This window comes from Theropithecus gelada, chromosome 15 (assembly GCF_003255815.1).
Source record: "Theropithecus gelada isolate Dixy chromosome 15, Tgel_1.0, whole genome shotgun sequence".
Lineage (NCBI taxonomy): Eukaryota > Metazoa > Chordata > Mammalia > Primates > Cercopithecidae > Theropithecus > Theropithecus gelada.
In genome coordinates, this window is record NC_037683.1 from 1,782,314 (window position 1) to 1,802,005 (window position 19,692).

The 19,692-nt window shown below is 53.0% G+C and overlaps 1 protein-coding gene across 4 annotated transcripts in view; it reads left to right on the top strand.

The window, feature by feature from the left end:
• The window catches only part of SEC16A (SEC16 homolog A, endoplasmic reticulum export factor), a 44,576-nt gene that overhangs the window by 9,304 nt on the left and 15,580 nt on the right, over positions 1-19,692 (top strand). For all 4 annotated transcript variants that reach the window (XM_025359591.1, XM_025359593.1, XM_025359592.1 and 1 more), the window contains 16 exons: positions 1,779-1,915; positions 5,442-5,539; positions 7,162-7,288; positions 7,782-7,980; positions 8,108-8,282; positions 10,000-10,142; positions 10,819-10,880; positions 10,958-11,096; positions 11,405-11,650; positions 13,595-13,692; positions 15,069-15,150; positions 15,327-15,444; positions 15,642-15,753; positions 15,958-16,063; positions 17,856-17,996; positions 19,563-19,676. In XM_025359591.1, the coding sequence (XP_025215376.1) occupies positions 1,779-1,915; positions 5,442-5,539; positions 7,162-7,288; positions 7,782-7,980; positions 8,108-8,282; positions 10,000-10,142; positions 10,819-10,880; positions 10,958-11,096; positions 11,405-11,650; positions 13,595-13,692; positions 15,069-15,150; positions 15,327-15,444; positions 15,642-15,753; positions 15,958-16,063; positions 17,856-17,996; positions 19,563-19,676 (2,097 nt within the window). The remainder of the gene's footprint in view (positions 1-1,778; positions 1,916-5,441; positions 5,540-7,161; positions 7,289-7,781; positions 7,981-8,107; positions 8,283-9,999; positions 10,143-10,818; positions 10,881-10,957; positions 11,097-11,404; positions 11,651-13,594; positions 13,693-15,068; positions 15,151-15,326; positions 15,445-15,641; positions 15,754-15,957; positions 16,064-17,855; positions 17,997-19,562; positions 19,677-19,692) is intronic.

The following is a 19,692-nucleotide window of genomic DNA, read 5'->3' on the forward strand; positions in this document are numbered from 1 at the left end:
TCCTGTGGACAGGGCTCCTGACTCCAGAACTTGCTCTCCCAACCACAGGCCACCCTTAGTTCACACCACACGTTAGCATCTTGAATTGCTTATAATACCTGCTTAGGATTTGAACCAGCCTCCCCAGCTAATGTGACAAAAAGAGCCCTCCATTTCCTGTCTCCCCTGCTCCTGCTGGCTGTCTGCAGACAAGTTCTGTGTTGCACGCCTTGGGAAGCTGGGATGGCCCTTGGAAGCTTACATCAGAAGCACTGGGCATCACATAGTTCCTTAAATGCCTCCTGGAGATTAAACACACGGAGAGAAAATAGTCCGTTTTGGAGCATGAGCCGCACGCAGCAGCTGAGTGAGGCGGGGTCCCGCAGGCTCCTCTCAGCACGTGGTGGCGCGGGCAGTGGCTCAGGGACCGGCTGTGCTCATGCAGTGAGGCGGGGTCCCGCAGGCTGCTCTCAGCACGTGGTGGTGCAGGCTGTGGCTCGGGGCCTGGCTGTGCTCATGTAGAAGATTCTTCTGTGCCTTTTCACAGGGACTCCAGCTCATGAGTGACGTTTGAGTTAGGTTCCGCGTAATCCTGCAGTCGTTCGAAAAGTGTCTGTGTACACATTTGATCATTATTTGCTTTTTCTACCCTCTAACCCAGTTCAACATACACTGATTGGGTTCACCGATTCAGTGTCACTCCGGGTAGAAGGTTGTGTGATAGGGAGTTGGAAAGCCGTGGTCTTGCAGTATGTAAGGCCAGTTGGAACCAGACTTGGGGCCACACAGGAAGGCCTTGCAGTCAGAAGGGCACCCGCCCCGAGGAACAAGCTGCCGTGGCTGGCTGGATACTGTCCCGGGGAATGGGGCTGGGCCTCCCCTTGGGCCTCGAGCATCACGGTTTGTGTGCGTATGACCAGGTGCACACCTGACCCCTCAGACCTGTGTAGGTTCCAGAAGGAGCCCAGGTACTTTTTATTTCCATACAAGGACATTCAGCTCTGCTGGGAGCCCTGGGGTGGGGCTGGTGCAGAGCGAGGGGGAAGCCGTGGCCTCACTTCGGGTCCTTTGTACGGTCCTCCTGCTGCGAACCACGTCCCTCTGCGGAGTGCACTCCTCCCGCCATGCCTCTTGCTGTGGTGTCTGGGTGGCCAAGGACGAGTCCGCTTTGCTGGGATTTCACGTTGCCTGCCAGCCAGCGGTAGCCTCGAGGCTTTGAGGCCCCTAAGCATGAATTCTGGCGTGTGCCCAGGGCACTGCATGTCTGCAGATCCTCATGTGTCCACGTGGCCTGCTTGGGGACAGATCTGTGGCCATGAAGTGGTTGGTGATGGGGCTGAAGCCTCCCGAGAATAAAGCACGGTCCACTTTTAGAGGCTGCTCCTGGCTGTGGCTCTGTTCACTGGGACCCTGGTTCTCTGACTTCACGGAGGTGCATCTGAAGCAGGACACGGGGGTTGTTCAAATCGTGGCATCTCCACACTGGACTCGTCAGGAAGCAGAAACCTAACAGCCCCTTCCAGAAGTCGCCACAGGCCCCTGGGGTTGTCTGCTGACATGCTGGTGCCCTGGGTCCATCCAAGGGTCTCGTGAACAGGGCCAGCGCTGTGGGTCTTAGGACGCCCCGCTGCCTGTGGGTGTGGCTGTACTTTGGAGGTCTGTGTGGTTGTGCATGAGGGAAGGGCCACACTCAGTCCCGCTGGGGAGCAGCCGTCTGCGATGTTTGCAGCTCAGGCTGGCTGTCGAACGAGCTTGCTCTTGATTGGTATCTAATCCTACCCAAATGCTTCCTCCCACAGGATGTCTATGGCCTCTACGAGACTCGATACAGGCCCTATGACAGTGCTGCATCTGCGTACGCCGAGAACTACCGCTACCCCGAGCCCGAGCGGCCCAGCTCCCGAGCCAGCCACTCCTCGGAACGGCCACCTCCCAGGTGCGGCCATGCCCACCCTGGCTGCCCCTCTGTCACACTCAGACCCATGACTGTGTTGCTTGCTATGGGGATAACAGTGGCTCGAAAAGTTCTGTATTTCTGAAGAATTATACAAGCTTATCTAACATATGTTTACATTTTCTCGGTATGGACAAATTGTAGGATGTGTTTTTCAATGAAATTAAACACTGCCCCGGGTGGTCATTGGCTGTGCTGGTCAGTTAGCGTTTGGCCCCACCTCTGCTCGGGCCAGACCCTGCTCAGGGCTGCAAAGAAGCAACCTCTGACTTGTCCTGGAGCCCCTCTGGCCGGGGCTCGTCTGTTGGTCCGGCCATTTGCTAATGGGGTGTCTGGGCTCCCCAGAGACACGGCAGCTTTTCACAGGTCTGCAGAGGCCTGGGAGGACTGGTCACAGGGGTGACTTAATTCTTAGACCTGTCCAGCTGGCTACAGAAAGCAGGGCCTGAAAGCCTGTGTTTCCTCTTATTTTTTTTGTCTTTTGAGGCAGGTCTCACCCTGTTGTCCAAGCTGGAGTGTAGGGGTGCTGTCTTGGCTCACCGTAGCCTTGACCTCCTGAGCCCCGGCAATCTTCCCACTTCAGCCCACCGAGGAGCTGGGACTACAGACATGCCCCACCAAACCCAGCTAATTTTGTTCATTGTTTTTTGTAGAGACTAGGGTCTCACTATGTTGCCCAGGCTGGTCTCGAACTCCTGACCTCAAGGGATCCTCCTGCCCTGGTCTCCCAAAGTGCTGGGATTACAGGCATGAGCCACTGCGCCCGTCCAGCCTATGTTTCTCCTTGACGTTGCCTCCTCTGATTGAAGGCCAGCCATGCCTCTGTTTGCCATTACAGAAGAGGGGTTTGGAAAGACCTGTGGCACTGTGCCTTCAGCTGAGTAGGCCCTTAAGCCAGGTCAGAGTCCTCCCGGGCCCTAGAGCCGAGGAGGCCGCTGTTGATTTTCATCTCCACTCAGGAGGTGCGCAGAGCCCTGCGAGGGGTGGGCATCATCCTGGCCACCGCGCTAGGCTGTGCCTTCCAGGGCCTTAGCTGCACCTGCTCCTTGTCAGATCTGAGGAGAGACTGTCTCACAGGTAGAGGCTCCCAGCCAGGGGATGTTGCTTCTTAAACTTGGTAATAGAGAAAAACTAGTTATTAGTGAAGACTTTGTACCTGCACTGGTGTTTGAAAGGTTCTTCCTGCTTATTCTTAGAGGTTTTTAGGAGCTTTTCTGAAGACAAAGTTTCTGTGTGTGAACCTCTGCCCACGCGGCTAGCCCTGGTGTACTCGGCTCCAGGGCACACACTGGGCCATGTGCAGCTGGATGTTGGAGGTGCTTTGTGAAGCAGGCAGCACTGTGAGGCTTCACCTCTCCGGAGGCTGTAACTGTGAGAAAATTCCCAGGGTTTGAGCTACTGTGTGTCACCCTGTCACTTGGGAAGCGGGGTTTGAAGTTAAGATCATGTTCCGATTCAAAGCCTGCCAGGTCCAGCTGAGGGTGAGCGGGCAGGTGTTTCCTAGAGGCCCTGAGAGGCGAGAGCACGGAGGAGAGACAGCCAGGGAGGTTCTCACCGTTCCGTTTTCCTTCTGCTGGCCGCCCTGCCAGGCTCACCTGGGAACCGATTCTGAGAGGCCAGTGGTGGCTCATGATACAGAGAAGGACTCTCACCAGAGGTGGGGTCAGGTCACCACAGGAATGACGTTGTCACCGGACCCACAGGCTCACTCTTCCTTCCCGTGTTCGGATCCTGCGGCTGCCTTCAGCCCTGGCTTATGCAGGCTCTGGGGAGTCCTCTCTGCTCCCTCCCCAGCTTTGGTTGGGGAGCACATGTCTTGTGCGTGTGTTCAGCCTCCACGCTTGCGCGTGGCATGGACTCACCTCTTTGGGCCTGGTGTGGTCCGATCCCCGCAGGCACTGCCGTCTCGGCCTTGTTTGTTTTTGAGACTGTGTTGCTCCTGGTGAATGACTGGGGTTGGAAAGGTCGGCTGAGGAGACAGCGGCTCCTTGGAAACCCTGAGTCAGATAATTTCTCCAGAACCTGCTGTGGCCCACATGAATGTGATAGGCCCTGGAGTGGTCACTCAGGCTGTCGGTTGGCAGGGCTTGTTACTGTGGCTGAGCAGTTGGATGTAGGGGACAAGTGGGCTTGTTACTGTGGCTGAGCAGTTGGATGTAGGGGACAAGTGGGCCGGGCGCGTGCCTCCCAGCAACAGCCCCGTTCGATGCAGAGGTGCTGCGCCAGCCGAGCAGCCAACCTCCGCGGTGGGTGCGGCTCCCGTGACGTCTCCCGAAGGGGCGTGGGAAGGGCCACATTCTAAAAATGAAATATTGTCTGAAAATTATAAGGTGCTCTTACAGCCTTTCAAGAGTCTTTTTAGGTCTCACCCTTTTAGCCAGGCTGGTATGCAGTGGTGCCATCATAGCTCACTGCAGCCTGGAAACCTGCTGGGCTCAAGCCATCCTCCTGCCTTAGCCTCCTGAGTAGCTGGGACTGCAGGTGTGTGCCACCATGCCCGGCTAATTTTTTTATTGTTTTATGGAGACGGGGTCTCACTGTGTTTACCAGGCTGGCCTTTCAAGAATCTTGACAGTACCAGAAGGTCTGATACTTGATCATTGTACTAACCCGTGCTTTTCCTGTGGTGAGAGTCAGGATCATGGCTTGGTCTACAAAACCAGCCTTTCTGGGGTACGTGTAGGATTCTGACACCACGTCAGCTCCAGGAGACCTGAGGGGGAGGTGGGGCCCTTCGAGTCCCGCTCCAGAAGCACACACAGGGGCTCCGACGGGGTACCCTGTGCGCATGCAGGGAGCACCAACAGCCAGCGGTCTGCGGTCGAGGCTGTGAAACTGGCATTTTAGGTTGGTTTGAATGGCTCAGTGAGACCAGGCACCGTGCGTGGGTCACTCCTGCAATCCCAGCACTTTAGGAGGCTGAGGTGGGTGGATCGCTTGACTCCAGGTGTTCGAGACCAGCCTGGGCAACATGGTGAAACCCCATCTCTATGAAAAATATAAAAAATTAGCTGGGTGTGGTGGCGCATGCCTGTAGTCCCAGCTACTCAGAAGCTGAAGTGGGAGGATCGCTTGAGCCTGGGAGGTGGAGGTTGTGTTGAGCTGAGGTCGTGTCGCTGCACTCCAGCCTATGCGACAGAGTGAGACCTGTCTCGAGAAAAAAAAAAAAAAAGAGGCTCAGTCCATTTTGTCTTCTGCTGAGCATAAAAATTCTGGGACCTATTTTAGCATTGACTTTTCTAGGCTACAGCAATGAGAACACAAAAAGGGTCAGTTCTTTTTAGCCGACGGCTCTGAGTTATTTTGCCAAGATGAATTTGAATTAGCCGCGTGGTGGGAAATTCCACAGTCTCATCCTTGCCACTGTTTTGAATCTTCTAACTGGAATTTTTGTACAAGCAAAGTGCTCTGATGAATGCCTGTTGCTTTGGGAATTATTTGTATTGGCTGATGTCACACTTTAAGAAATAGGTAATTTGCTTTTTAACAGCACTGTGTGTTTTTTCAGGCAAGGGTATCCTGAAGGATACTATAGTTCCAAAAGTGGATGGAGCAGTCAGAGCGATTACTATGCAAGTTATTACTCCAGCCAGTACGATTATGGAGGTATGTCAAGGAGCTCCAAGCAGCTGGCCTTAGCAGGTGCCTTGTGCAAAAGACATTGATGACATGCAGCCCTGGCCAGCCAGCGCCTGCTGGTGACTTCCAGGAAATGTCCCCTTTTATTAGTCTCTTTATGTTTTTGCCCAAGAGCCAAAATAGTTGGAAATACTTTGTATTTGGAAATAATTATATTGATATGTTTCATTACAGAATTTCATCTTAATCTTAGCATGAATGCATCTTTGTCATATTGGCAGATTTCTCTGATTTTCTAGCAGAGCATAACCAGCAGTTCGAGAGCTGCTGTGTCCACATGTGCCTTCGTAAACATAAACGGATGAAAAGGAAGTGAAGTGAAAAACCATCTCCTCAGTTCCACCAGCCACGTTCCCCGCACTCCTGACCGCAGGAGGCTGGCAGCTGCTGCCTGGGGCAGTGTGGACGTGGGCCACGCCCACCGGGCAGTGAGCTGGGTACTCCCTGGCGGCGGCCAGCTGCAGCCCTCCATGCAGTGTGTGCGGCACAGTGGCCATGTCCCAGGAAGAGCCTCCTCTGGTCACTCCTGCCCTGGCTGTGACCTCTCGTGCTCTGGGCCCTGAATCCCCTTGACAAATATCAAGCATCCTCTTTGATATTTGCACCTGTTTTAAATATAAATTTGAAGAAGAAAAGACATCTTTAGAAAAGATGATAAAAGACCTTTTAAGAACTTTTTCTTAATCCTTGCTAAAAACACTTGCTGAAAATGGTATATCCATTTTGTTTACAGCCCTTTTAAAGTAACCTTTTAATATTGAGATTTTTTTTGAAAACCTTATGAGTCACATTAAGGTGAAGAAATAGTAGTAAAATTTACAGTTAGGGGATTAACTAGTAAAAAGCAGCAACTGTCAAAGTGAACTAGCTGGGTGCAGTGGCTCACGCCTGTGATCCCAGCGCTTAGGGAGGCCAAGGTATGGGAGAAGCACTTGAGCCCAGGAGTTCAAGAACAGCCTGCAAAACATAGTAAGACCCCATCTCTGTTTAAAAAAAAGAAGAAGAAAAAGGACTTACTAAAGAAATCTTGGCCGAGCGCGGTGGCTCACGCCTGTAATCCCAGCACTTTGGGAGGCCGAGGTGGGCGGATCACGAGGTCAGGAGATCGAGACCATCCTGGCTAACACAGTGAAACCCCATCTCTACTAAAAATACAAAAAAATTAGCCAGGCATGGTGGCGGGTGCCTGTAGTCCCAGCTACTCGGGAGGCTGAGACAGGAGAATGGCATGAACCCGGGAGGCGAAGCTTGCAGTGAGCTGAGATCATGCCAGTGCACTCCTCTCTGGGCGACAGAGCGAGACTGTCTCAAAAAAAAAAAATCTTTTAGCACCTTTTCTAAAAATATTTTTTCCTTTTAATCTAAAACACTTAAGTGTTGAGAGAAAAATCAGGCAGTTGCCTTTAGGTAGCTTGAGCCCTCCAGATCTCATGGCTTCCTGGTGTTGTGCTGGTTTCCAGGAGATAAGCTAGGTTTCTCGAGGAGTTCTTGGAGCATGAAGTCCTGGGGTGGTGTCACTTCTTCAGTGATATCTGAGGCATTTCTTCTTTTGATTGTTACTGTATTAATCATTAGTTCCTTGCTCACAGATCCAGGTCACTGGGATCGTTACCACTACAGTGCCAGAGTCAGGGACCCCCGCACCTACGACCGGAGGTATTGGTGTGATGCAGAGTACGACATGTACAGGAGAGAGCACTCTGCCTACGGGGACAGGTTGGTGGAGCACCCCTGGGGGGAAGAGGCTGGGGGCAGCCAGGGCACACTAGTGCTTCTCTGCCCTCATGTCTGGGTTTTAATAAAGAGCTTTGGTAGTTTGGGTGAGCATCTGCCTGATGTTTTGGTTCCTGTCTGAAAGGAAGAAGGGAGCAGACCCTTCCAGGGTTCCCAGCGTGGACTGTTAGAGGAGAACTGGCCTCAGCAAGAGGACTGTTCAGCACCCCTGGGAGCACCTGGGAGACTGGGCTCACTCTTTCTCGTCATCCCTTCTTAGCGGTCGCGCCCTGCAGCCCAGAGCAGTGGCCATACTGGAGACGCATTCGCAGGACTTCTCTAAAGCTGCGCGTCAGAGGGCCCTGAGGGTCGGGTGTGGTGTGTTGTGGCTCAGCCCCAGGGGTCTCAGTCTTGGCCCCTGGGCAGCCGCGTGGCACATGGGGACGGGGCCTCCCGCACTCCCATTCCTCTGCCTCTGTCCCCCGGCTTCCTCTAGGCCCGAGAAACGTGACAACAACTGGAGGTACGACCCTCGCTTCACGGGGAGTTTTGACGACGACCCCGATCCCCACAGAGACCCTTACGGGGAAGAGGTGGACAGGCGCAGCGTCCACAGTGAGCACTCGGCACGGAGCCTGCACAGTGCACACAGCCTGGCCAGCCGCCGTAGCAGCCTCAGTTCCCACTCACACCAGGTGCGCGGCGGCACCTCACAGACACGCGGACGGTTGTGTTTAGAACCACCATCCTGTTTGCAGTGTACCTAAACTTTTACCACTGTGCCTGGAGAACTGATTTTTCCCGTTTGCTTTGTTTTTTAAGAGTCAGATTTACAGAAGCCACAATGTGGCTGCCAGTTCCTACGAGGCCCCGCTTCCTCCAGGCTCCTTTCACGGTGATTTCACCTACGGCACCTACCGCAGCAATTTCAACAGTGGCCCCGGCTTCCCAGAGTATGGCTACCCTGCAGACACTGTCTGGCCTGCCATGGAGCAAGGTGTGTGCTTAGTAGGACAGAGGGACACTGGCTCACCCCACTGGGACGGCCACCCAGCCCGGAATCCGAACACAGGAGTCAGGGCTGGGGTTGGAATGGTGATGTCCTGGCCTGGCTCTGACCCAATCCATCCTTCCAAGTGGCAGAGCGTGTCAGGACGGGCTGACGCTGTCTCTTCGATTGCAGTTTGGCTTAAGGCCTGAGAGCTGCCCTGGCTGCCCCAACATGCGTTTTAAAGTGTGACTGTGAAGACAGCCCACATCCAGGCTCTGGGCGGCCCCTGGTCACATCCCCGTCGCAGACCCCGTGGCTCAGCAGGCTTGCAGGAGGGAGCTGCTGCTTGCCCTTGGAGACTCTGCTCTGCAGGCGTCCCATGTGTCAGAGTTCCCTTCCAGGATGCTCAAATGCTTTTTCTTGGCAAATTGCAGAAATATATGTAAAGATATAAAGTTACAGAATGTAACGGTAGACTGACTGAGTTTCCTTTTTTTTTTTTTTTTTTTGAGATGGAGTCTTACCCTGTCTCCCAGGCTGGAGTGCAGTGATGCGATCTCGGCTCACTGCAACTTCTGCATCTCGGGTTTAAACGATTCTCCTGCCTCAGCCTCCCGAGTAGCTGGGATTACAGGTGTTTGCCACCATGCACGGCTAATTTTTGTATTTTTAGTCGAGACGGGGTTTTGCCATGTTGGCCAGGCTGGTCTCAAACTCCTGACCTCAAGTGATCCGTCCTCCGTCTTCCAAATGCTCAGATTACAGGTGTGAGTCACTGTGCCCGGCCTTACTTTCGTAAAGTATTGTTTCAGTTAACAACATTTTTTCATTTATTTATTTATTTATTTTTATTTATATATTTATTTTTGAGACGGAGTCTCGCTCTGTCGCCCAGGCTGGAGTGCAGTGGCCGGATCTCGGCTCACTGCAAGCTCCGCCTCCCAGGTTTACGCCATTCTCCTGCCTCAGCCTCCCGAGTAGCTGGGACTACAGGCACCTGCCACCATGCCCGGCTAGTTTTTTTGTATTTTTTAGTAGAGATGGGGTTGCACCATGTTAGCCAGGATGGTCTCGATCTCCTGACCTCGTGATCCGCCCATCTCGGCCTCCCAAAGTGCTGGGATTACAGGCTTGAGCCACCGCGCCCGGCCGATTTATTATTTTTTTTAAGAGACAGTCTCACTCTGTCACCCAGGCTGGAGTGCAGTGGCGCGGTCATGGTTGCTATTTCCTGGGGTCAGGTGGCCCTCCTGCCTTGGATCCTTTCAAAGTGCTGGGATTACAGGCCTGCGCAACTATGCCTGGCTCCTTATTTTCTTTTTTGCTTGAGGTGTTTTGCTGTCCTTTTTGTTGGGTGCTGTGTGGTCATCACAGTCTGCATCTGGTTTTGTGAAAGGGAAAGAGCTCGGGCGCGGCCAGGCCCGGGAGGAGCCCGCGCCGCCGAAGGAGCCTCAGGACGGCTCACGAGGGTGGCACAGGAGCTTCCTCAGTGTGCAAGGGAATAGCTCTCATATTTAGTGATTCCAGCATCTATCTTTTCCTGACATACACTTCAGTTCTACTTTTAAGTATGATGTTAAACAATTACCGACTTTGAGTTGGAAGTTTGTCATGATAAATCTCACCGGTGATTTCAGCTGTGTGGGCACATTGAAAGTCTAGGCTCAGAAGCAGCAAACAGTGACAAGCTGATGGTTTCTTTTTCCATTTATCTTAAATGCAGTTTCATCAAGACCAACTTCTCCTGAAAAATTTTCAGTGCCTCATGTCTGTGCCAGGTTTGGCCCTGGCGGTCAGCTTATCAAAGTGATTCCCAATCTGCCTTCAGAAGGACAGCCGGCCTTGGTGGAGGTCCACAGCATGGAGGTAATGGCACACGGTGTCACTGCTCTGCCGCCCCGGGGAACTCTGTGCTTTGCAGTTTGTCATCTTCAATTGCCAGACCTTGTCTCTGGACATACAGAGCTTGTCCTTGGAAAAATGTTTATTCCTATGAATTTTCAATGTGTAGGGTTGTTCTTCTGTTTGGTCGTATCTTTGTCCTCCTAAAAGTCAGTATTGTAAGCGTCTGCCTTGGTGTTAGACGTGGTTTGATCGTATATGCATTTCCTGTCCTCGTTTTGGGGATGTTCGCTTTATTGCTGCTTTTCAGTGATAGATGCAGCGGGTGGGCCCTGTGCTGCCCAGGTGAGGGGGAGCGGGGTGGCAGATGGGCCCGGCGCTGCTGAGGTGAGTGGGGCTGGCGTGCGCCTCTTCCTGCAGCTTCTACAGGCTTCTGTAACATGTATTGGGGTTCTGCCTCAGGATTTGGGGAGAAAAAATGGATTTCACTGCTTAAAATAAAGTTTGAAATCGTGGCTCTGGCCCACACAGGCCATGTTCCATGTAATAGCCTTGACAGAACCTTCACCCGCTGTGGGGCGGGGCGGGTGGGCCAGGCCACCCTCTCCTCTCTCGTGCAGCATCTGTGCCTGGGTTGGCCGGCCTGCCAGCAGGGTGGCTGTGCGCTGGCTGCCGCTGACCCACAGCCCTCTCCTCGTAGGCCTTGCTGCAGCACACGTCTGAGCAGGAGGAGATGCGGGCGTTCCCGGGACCCCTGGCCAAGTATGTTGCTTGTTGAGGCTTTTCTTTGCGAGCCCGGCCTTGCAGACATCACTGCTCACTGTGTGTTCTTTCTACAGAGACGATACCCATAAAGTGGATGTCATTAATTTTGCACAGAACAAAGCTATAACATGTTTGCAGAATGAAAACTTAATTGACAAAGAGTCTGCAAGTCTTCTTTGGAATTTTATTGTTCTCCTATGCAGACAGAATGGGGTATGTGTCTTTTTACTTCTAGAGTGTTTCTTCCTCCTGGTCTTCATTTCGTCTTGGGCATTGCATGCTCAGCCTCCTGGCGGAGCAGGGCGAGATCGCGTGCCCAGCTGTGGGAGCCTCGAGGACTGGGTGGGGAGGGAGAGGGAACGTGCGGTTGGGATGAGATGAGGTTTCAGTCCAGCCTTGCCAGCCTTTCGGGTAGTTGTGGGTCTGGCTGTGTCCAGGGTGGGGCTTTGTGCCTGTGATGGTCTAATGCGTCCTCACCTGAGAGCCATTGTTCTCCTTCCTGTTCCTGTTGACCCGAACAGACCGTGGTAGGGACCGACATTGCGGAGCTTCTGTTACGAGACCACAGAACAGTGTGGCTTCCTGGGAAGTCGCCCAATGAAGCAAACCTGATTGATTTCACGAACGAGGCGGTGGAGCAGGTGGAAGAGGAGGAGTCTGGCGAGGCCCAGCTCTCTTTCCTCACTGGTGGTCCGACGGCTGCCGCCAGCTCTCTTGAGAGAGAGACAGAGCGGTTCAGGGAGCTGTTGCTGTATGGCCGTAAGAAGGTGCGCCTCCCCATCATGGCACCCGGCGCTTGCAGGTGTCCACTGGGTCGGGCCTGGTGCGGGCGATGCAGCCGTCGGGGAGGGACACGGCCCCTCTCGGGAGCGTCCGCGCTGCTGTGTGGGGCTTTGGGTCTTGCTGTTTCCTGAACGATGCCGGCCTCTTTTATGCCATCCTTCTGGAGGTGTTCATGTGGGTTTCCTTCTAACTATTTCCAGTGTTGGAGACCTGCAGATGGAATTTTCAGTCATTCAATAAATGCACGTGTTGAGCACGGGCCGTGTCCTTGCTGTGTGTGCCAAGTCTCAGATGAGACGTGCATGACACGAGTTTTGGCATTCTCACAAAGTCAGGCTCGAGTCCACAGCCCAGAAGTCGTTGGGAGTTGAGAGGACGCACCCAGCCTGTCAGAGGCGCAGTGCATGGAAAGGCCACGGGCAGGGGAGCAGCCAGTGCGTATAGCGTCCAGTGACTGGGGCCACAGCAGCCTGGGGACCAGGGCAGGCGGGGGACCTGAGACAGGAGCCTGCTCTGGGACAGTGGGGTTGGGGGGTCCATAGCGACTGCAGCAGGGACAGTGTGTTCACAGGAGGGCCTGTCTAGGGCGCATGATGTCCGCTTTGGATGTGCTAAGCAGGAGAGAGGCCAGTCTCACGGGCATGTGTGGCCCTGAACAGCAGAGACATTGGATAGGCCCAGAGCTCTCCGTCCTTTTATATCATGATAAACTCAGAAAGGGCATATTTGACCAGTACTTTTATTTATTTATTTATTTATTTTTTTATTTTATTTTATTTATTTATTTATTTTTGAAACGAAGTCTTGCTCTGTCGCCCAGGCTGGAGTGCAGTGGCCGGATCTCAGCTCACTGCAAGCTCCGCCTCCTGGGTTTACGCCATTCTCCTGCCTCAGCCTCCCGAGTAGCTGGGACTACAGGCGCCCGCCACCTCGCCCGGCTAGTTTTTTGTATTTTTTTTTTAGTAGAGACTGGGTTTCACCGTGTTAGCCAGGATGGTCTCGATCTCCTGACCTCGTGATCCGCCCGTCTCGGCCTCCCAAAGTGCTGGGATTACAGGCTTGAGCCACCGCGCCCGGCCTATTTTTATTTTTTGAGACAAAATCTCGCTCTTGCCCAGGCTGGAGTGCAGTGGCGTGATCACCGCTTAATGCGGCCTCGACCTCCTGGGTTCAAGTGATCCTCCCATCTCAGCCTCCTGAGTAGCTGGGACTACAGCTGCATGCCGCCACGCCGGGCTAACTTTTTTTTTTTTTTTTCGTAGAGACGGGGTTTCACCATGTTGCCAGGCTGGTCTCGAACTCCTGGGCTCAAGCAATCTGCCCGCCTTGGTCTCCCAAAGTGCTGGGATTACAGGCATGAGCCAACGCGCCCGGCCTGATCAGTATGAGTCTATTATGGATGTTTTATAACTGATTGAAGTCGTGTAACCTGTTAGCTTTTATTAACATCTTCCTCTACTGTAGCATTTTTGCCTCCTAGCCTGAAGTCCTAAATTATACCCTAGATGATTTTGGCGAAAGGGGAGGCTGCCTTACTGGAGCCACTGTCTGTGCTGATGGATATTTGCGGAGGCCTCCTGTTAGAACCGGGGAATTGACCCGCGTGTGTTTCCCAGTGGACGGGGCGGCGTGGTGGGCAGTGCGGTGTGGTTAGCCCTATTTGAGATTAGCGTGCTTATGTTTTATGCTGAAAATGGATAAAAGCAGCAAATATCTACAAATACCCACTACCGCAGGGACTTTGAAACTCAGGAAAATAGTGAAATGCTGACGTGTCTTAATCTCCAAATGGTGAATAAGTTTTTGAGGCCTTTGGGTTGTTTGTGTATCTGCTGCTACGTGAGGACACATGGCCTGTCGCCTGTCTTGACTCATGTCACGTGAGCACCACCGATAACTCACCAAGGCCCCTGAAATGCCTTTTGCAGGATGCTTTGGAGTCTGCAATGAAGAATGGCCTGTGGGGTCACGCTCTGCTCCTTGCAAGTAAGATGGACAGCCGGACACACGCCCGAGTCATGACCAGGTACAGTCCCATGGTGGCCTGGTCCAGTGGCGAGCCCTGCTGGCTCCCTGCAGCACGCGGCGTCCACACTGGTGGCAGGTGGCAGGTGGCAGGCAGATCTCACTTGACTATGCTGTGCTCCCACACGAACTCGGGCTTCCTTGGCTTCGAGGCTTCCTTGGGTTGTGCTGTGGAGAGCTTAAAAAGTTTTTTATTAACCGCATGGTTTTTAATACTTCACATAAAATCTCAGTGAATTCCTTAGTCTTCATCTTTTTTTTTTTTTTTTTTGAGACAGAGTCTTGCTCTGTTGCCCAGGCTGGAGTGCAGTGGCGTGATCTCGGCTCACTGCAAGCTCTGCCTCCCAGGTTCACGCCATTCTCCTGCCTCAGCCTCTCGAGTAGCTGGGATTACAGGCGCCCGCCACCATGCCCAACTAAGTTTTTTTGTATTTTTAGTAGAGACGGGGTTTCACCGTGTTAGCCAGGATGGTCTCGATCTCCTGACCTTGTGATCCGCCTGCCTTGGCCTCCCAAAGTGCTGGGATTATAGGCGTTAGCCATTGCACCCGGCCTAGTCTCCATCTTTTATAGCTTTTTTTTTAAATTTTGAGTTTTGCTCTGTTGCCCACGCTGGAGTGCAGTGGTGCAGTCTCAGCTCACCGTAACCCCTGCCTCCCAGGTTCAAGTGATCCTCACGCCTTGGCCTCCCAAGTAGTTGGGACCACAGGCATCCACCACCACACCCAGCTAATTTTTTGTATTTTTAGTAGAGATGGGGTTTTGCCATGTTGGCCAGGCCAGGCTGGTCTCAAACTCCTGGCCTCAAGGGATCTGCCCACCTTGACCTTCTGAAAGTGCTGGGATTACAGGCGTGAGCCACCACACCTGGACTTATCTTTTACAGCTTTTTTTTTTTTTAATATTGAGATAGGGAAAGAAAAATAAAATACTGAGATATGTGTACTTTGCCTAAGTGAAATATAAGTCTAATCATTACATCAGAGGGCTGAGGTCTGGTTTTTTTTTTTTAATTTATTTTATTGCTATTTTATTTATTTATTTTTTTGAGATGGAGTCTTGCTCTGTCGCCCAGGCTAGAGTGCAGTGGCACGATCCCAGCTCACTGCAACCTCTGCCTCCTGGGTTCAAGCGATTCTCCTGCCTCAGCCTCCTGAGTGGCTGGGAATACAGGTGTGCACCACCACACCCAGCTGATTTTTGTATTTTTAGTAGAGACGGGTTTCTCCATGTTAGTCTCTAACTTCTGACCTCAGGTGATCCGCCCGCTTCGGCCTCCCAAAGTGCTGGGATTACAGGCGTGAGCCACCGCGCCCGGCCGGATTTTTTCTTTTAGCTGAGCCAGCGTGGGGTCTTTCTGTGTTTATGTCTGCCCAGGTTTGCCAACAGCCTCCCAATCAACGACCCTCTGCAGACAGTCTACCAGCTCATGTCCGGGCGGATGCCCGCTGCGTCCACGGTGAGTGGCACTGCCTGGTGGCTCGCACAGGCTTCACTGCCTGTGTGGAGTTTGCTCATGGGTGACGCTGTCACAGGCCGTGAGGTGCCTCCTCGTGCTGGTGAGCCCAGCTGCGTGGAATTGAAACGGTGCTGGCTTCCAGGGATGAGGCTTCGTTTTGTTTTTCCTCATGTTAGTGCTGTGGAGACGAGAAATGGGGAGACTGGAGGCCGCACCTTGCCATGGTCTTGTCCAACTTGAACAACAATATGGATGTCGAGTCCAGGACGATGGCTACCATGGGCGACACTCTAGGTAGGTCAGGGGTGGAGATGGGCATCGGGCGTCATGGATGGAGCACCGAAGGCCCGGTTGTCTGTGGCATTGGCAGAAATCACAAGAACCCGGCCTTCTTGGTCCAGCTCGCGTCTCTAGTGCCTTCTGTGCACATGCTTGACTTCCGCGGGCATCCCCAGTCACTGAGACTCCGCCTGGTTCTCGTGTCTCTCCAGCTTCGAAGGGCCTCTTAGACGCGGCCCACTTTTGCTACCTTATGGCCCAGGTTGGATTTGGTGTTTATACGAAGAAAACTACAAAGCTTGTCTTAATTGGATCAAATCACAGGTAAAGAAGCAAGTCAGTGTAGTCCTGTAAGTTTTCCTTTAAAAGTAAGACGAAATCCTTCTCCTTTAGTTAATTCAGAAATGGCCAGAATCATGTCTTGATTTGTCACATGGTGGGACACACTTCTGGATGACCTGCTCTGAGGTTGACTCTGCTAATAATTGGCCATGTTTTTTAAATAAAAATAATTCGCTTCCTCTACAGTTTGCCATTCTTAAAGTTTGCAACCAATGAAGCAATCCAGAGGACGGAAGCCTATGAGTACGCCCAGTCCCTGGGTGCCCAGACCTGCCCCCTGCCTAGTTTCCAGGTAAGCAGGTGCTGCCAGCCTGCAGCTGTCATGGGTGGGCAGGCGCTCAGTGCTAACAAGCTTTTGGCTACTTAGAGTTTTTGAATTCTTATGGAAAAAAATGATGTGAGTTTTTTCAGGGAGGATCTTGAGAAGACATTTGATCTAAAATGCTAAAAAACTAGATCACATTGAATTGAGGCTTTCCGTTTGCATTTGATTTCAATTATTTTCATGAGCTTTTTTTTTTTTTTTTTTTTTAAAGGAGACAGGGTCTCACTCGTTGCCCAGGCTGGAGTGCACTCTGCTTTGATCACTCCCAGGCTTCAGCCATTCCCCTTGGCCTCCAGAGTAGCGGGGACTACAGGCAGCACCACCATGCCGTGCTAATTTTTTGTGTTTTTTTTGTTGTTTTTTTTTTCTTTTTGAGACGGAGTCTCGCTCTGTTGCCTAGGCTGGAGTGCAGTGGCGCAGTCTCCACTTACTGCAAGCTCCGCCTCCCAGGTTCACACCATTCTCCTGCCTCAGCCTCCCATGTAGCTGGGACTACAGGTGCCCACCACCGCGCCCGGCTAATTTTTGTATTTTTAGTAGAGACAGGGTTTCACCGTGTTAGCCAGGATGGTCTCGATCTCCTGACCTCGTGATCCACCCATCTCGGCCTCCCAAAGTGCTGGGATTACAGGCGTGAGCCACCACGCTCGGCCCCCAGTTTTTTGTATTTTTAGCAGAGATGGGGTTTCACCATGTTGGCCAGGATGGTCTCGATCTCCTGACCTCATGATCTGCCTGCCTCGGCCTCCCAAAGTGCTGGGATTACAGGTGTGAGCCGCCGCGCCCGGCCGTATGAGCTGTTTTTAATATTTGAGGGAGGTATTCTCTGATGCAGTATGGGGGTGGTGTGTATAAAATATACATAGAGAGAGGCTGGGCATGGTGGCTCATGCCTGTAATCCCAGTACTTTGGGAGGCCAAGGTGGGTGGATTACCTGAGCTCAGGAATTAGAGACCAGCCTGGCAACGTAATGACACCCTGTCTCTACCAAAAAAAAAAATATATAAAAATTAGCCAGGCATGGCAGCATGCGCCTGTGTTTCCAGCTACTCAGAGGCTGAGGTGGGAGGATCGCTTGAGCCCAGGAGATTGAGGCTGCAGTGAGCTGGATTGTGCCACTGCACTCTAGACTGGGTGACAAAGTGAGACCCTGTCAAAAAAAAAAAAAAAAAAAAAAAGAAGTATCTAGAGAATGCCTGTGGGCAGCTGGAGCTGCAGAGAAGGCAGTGGTCTCAGTGCCGTGCTCTTGGGGTGTTGTGGCTGTGAGAGCCGAGTGGCGCCATGAAAGGGGTTGGGGGGGAAAGCAGAGTGGGTTTCTTCCCAGCTTAGTCACTTACTTTGCTCTTGAAATCCTTCAGGGAACAGGGACTAGGACTGTGGTCGGCGGGCATGGTGGGTGGGAGACATGATGAGTGAAGCGTCCAGAAGAGTCCACAGCTTCCAGGGTGACGCTCGGACGCAGGGGAGCCCCCGGGCAGCGCGAGGCTTTATCCATCCGCGATACTCGGATGCAGGGGAGCCCCGGGGCAGCCCGAGGCTTTGTCCGTCGGTGATGCTCGGACGCAGGGGAGCCCCCGGGCAGCGCAAGGCTTTGTCCATCCGCGATACTCGGACGCAGGGGAGCCCCGGGGCAGCGCAAGGCTTTGTCCTTCGGTGATGCTCGGACTCAGGGGATCCCCGGGGCATCGCGAGGCTTTGTCCATCCGCGATGCTCGGAAGCAGGGGAGCCGCGGGGCAGCAAGGTTTCTGTCGTTTCAGGTGTTTAAGTTCATCTACTCCTGCCGCCTGGCGGAAATGGGGCTGGCCACGCAAGCCTTCCACTACTGTGAGGCCATCGCGAAGAGCATCCTGATGCAGCCGCACCTGTACTCCCCAGTGCTGATCAGCCAGCTTGTGCAGGTGCTGCCCCTGGCACCGGTTCTCAGGATGCTGTGCTGACTGCAGGGAAGGAGGGTTTGCCAGAGCCCCCGGGCGTGGGGGTGGCGATGGTTCAGATGCGCGTTGTGGTAGGCGCTCAGAACCTACCTCTTGGGCAGATGAAGATCTCTGAATGGCTTCGTGTTTTGCGTCTTAGTCTGGGGACTCTCAGGCACCATGTGCCAGCACAGAACCTTGGTGCGAGTTTCATCATCAGAAGAAACTGTCTGTAGGATACTGTTTTTGTTTTTGTTTTTTTGAGACGGAGTCTGGCTCTGTGGCCCAGGCTGGAGTGCCGTGGTGTGATCTCAGCTCACTGCAAGCTCTGCCTCCCGGGTTTACGCCATTCTCCTGCCTCAGCCTCCAGAGTAGCTGGGACTACAGGCACCCCCAACCGCGCCCGGCTAAGTTTTTGTATTTTCAGTAGAGACAGGGTTTCACCATGGTCTCGATCTCCTGACCTCGTGATCCACCCGCCTCGGCCTCCCAAAGTACTGGGATTACAGGAGTGAGCCACCACGCCCAGCCCAGGATATTCTTTTTTTATTGAAATAGAGTCTCACTCTGTCACCCACGCTGGAGTGCAGTTTGGTGCGATCTCGGCTCACTGCAGCCTCCGCCTCCCAGATTCAAGCGATGCTCCTGCCTCAGCCTCCCAGGCACCACGCTTGACCGATTTTTTGTATTTTTAGTAGAGATGGGGTTTCACCATGTTAGCCAGGCTGGTCTCGAACTCGTGACCTCAAGTGATGCATGCATCTGCCTTGGCCTCCCAAAGTGCTGGGATTACAGGTGTCAGCCACCGTGCCCAGTCAGGATGTTCTTATTTTGAGGAAATTTAGTCTAGTGGTTGATAGCTTAAGTGTCCAGAGTCCAGCAGCCTTTGTTTGAGTCCTGGCTGCACTGTTGCAAGCCTCAGTTTCTTCCCCTGTAAAACAGAGGCGGTGTGACTGGCAGAGAGTATGGGAGGTGCCACGGGATAGGTGTAGGCGGCGCCCGTGTTGCCCCAGGATCTTCACCTCTCGTCAGTAGTTCCATTTGTGAGAACGTGCTCATGGGATACCCAAAAAATGTATTAGGGACATTTTTAGACCCATTTCAAAGTTCAGAGAGTCATTGATGAATCCTTAGGTGCTCATCCACCGCCTCAGTGGTTATGAACACATGGCCAAACTTGTGTTCTGCCCCCTTCTGCCCTGCTTTGCGTCCCCCACATTCCCGACGAAGGCTTGCAGACATTACCTGGGAGTCCAGCTCTTACTGAGTCAGGTCCACATGGTCAGGTGGTAGTCTCGGGCCAGGCGTGTTCCAGGGGGTGCCCAGCGCTGCCGACCTGGTGCCCATGGGCCAAGAGGTCGTCTACAGCAACTTCCCACAGTCGCCCAGCATCCCGTGTATGTCACCTAAGCACATACTAGAAACATGTATGCAGCTAATTAAACTTTATCCCCAGTGAACAGTGAAGCTGCATTGCCCAGGCATTTTGAAGACGGCTCACTTGCCATCACCTGGTGGTGACAGGGGCCTCTGATTTTTGCCCGTGTCTAGATGGCTTCCCAGTTGCGACTCTTCGATCCCCAGCTGAAAGAGAAGCCGGAAGAGGAGGCCTTGGCCGCACCCACGTGGCTGGTTCACCTGCAGCAGGTGGAGCAGCAGATCAAGGTACAGCCTTGGCTTG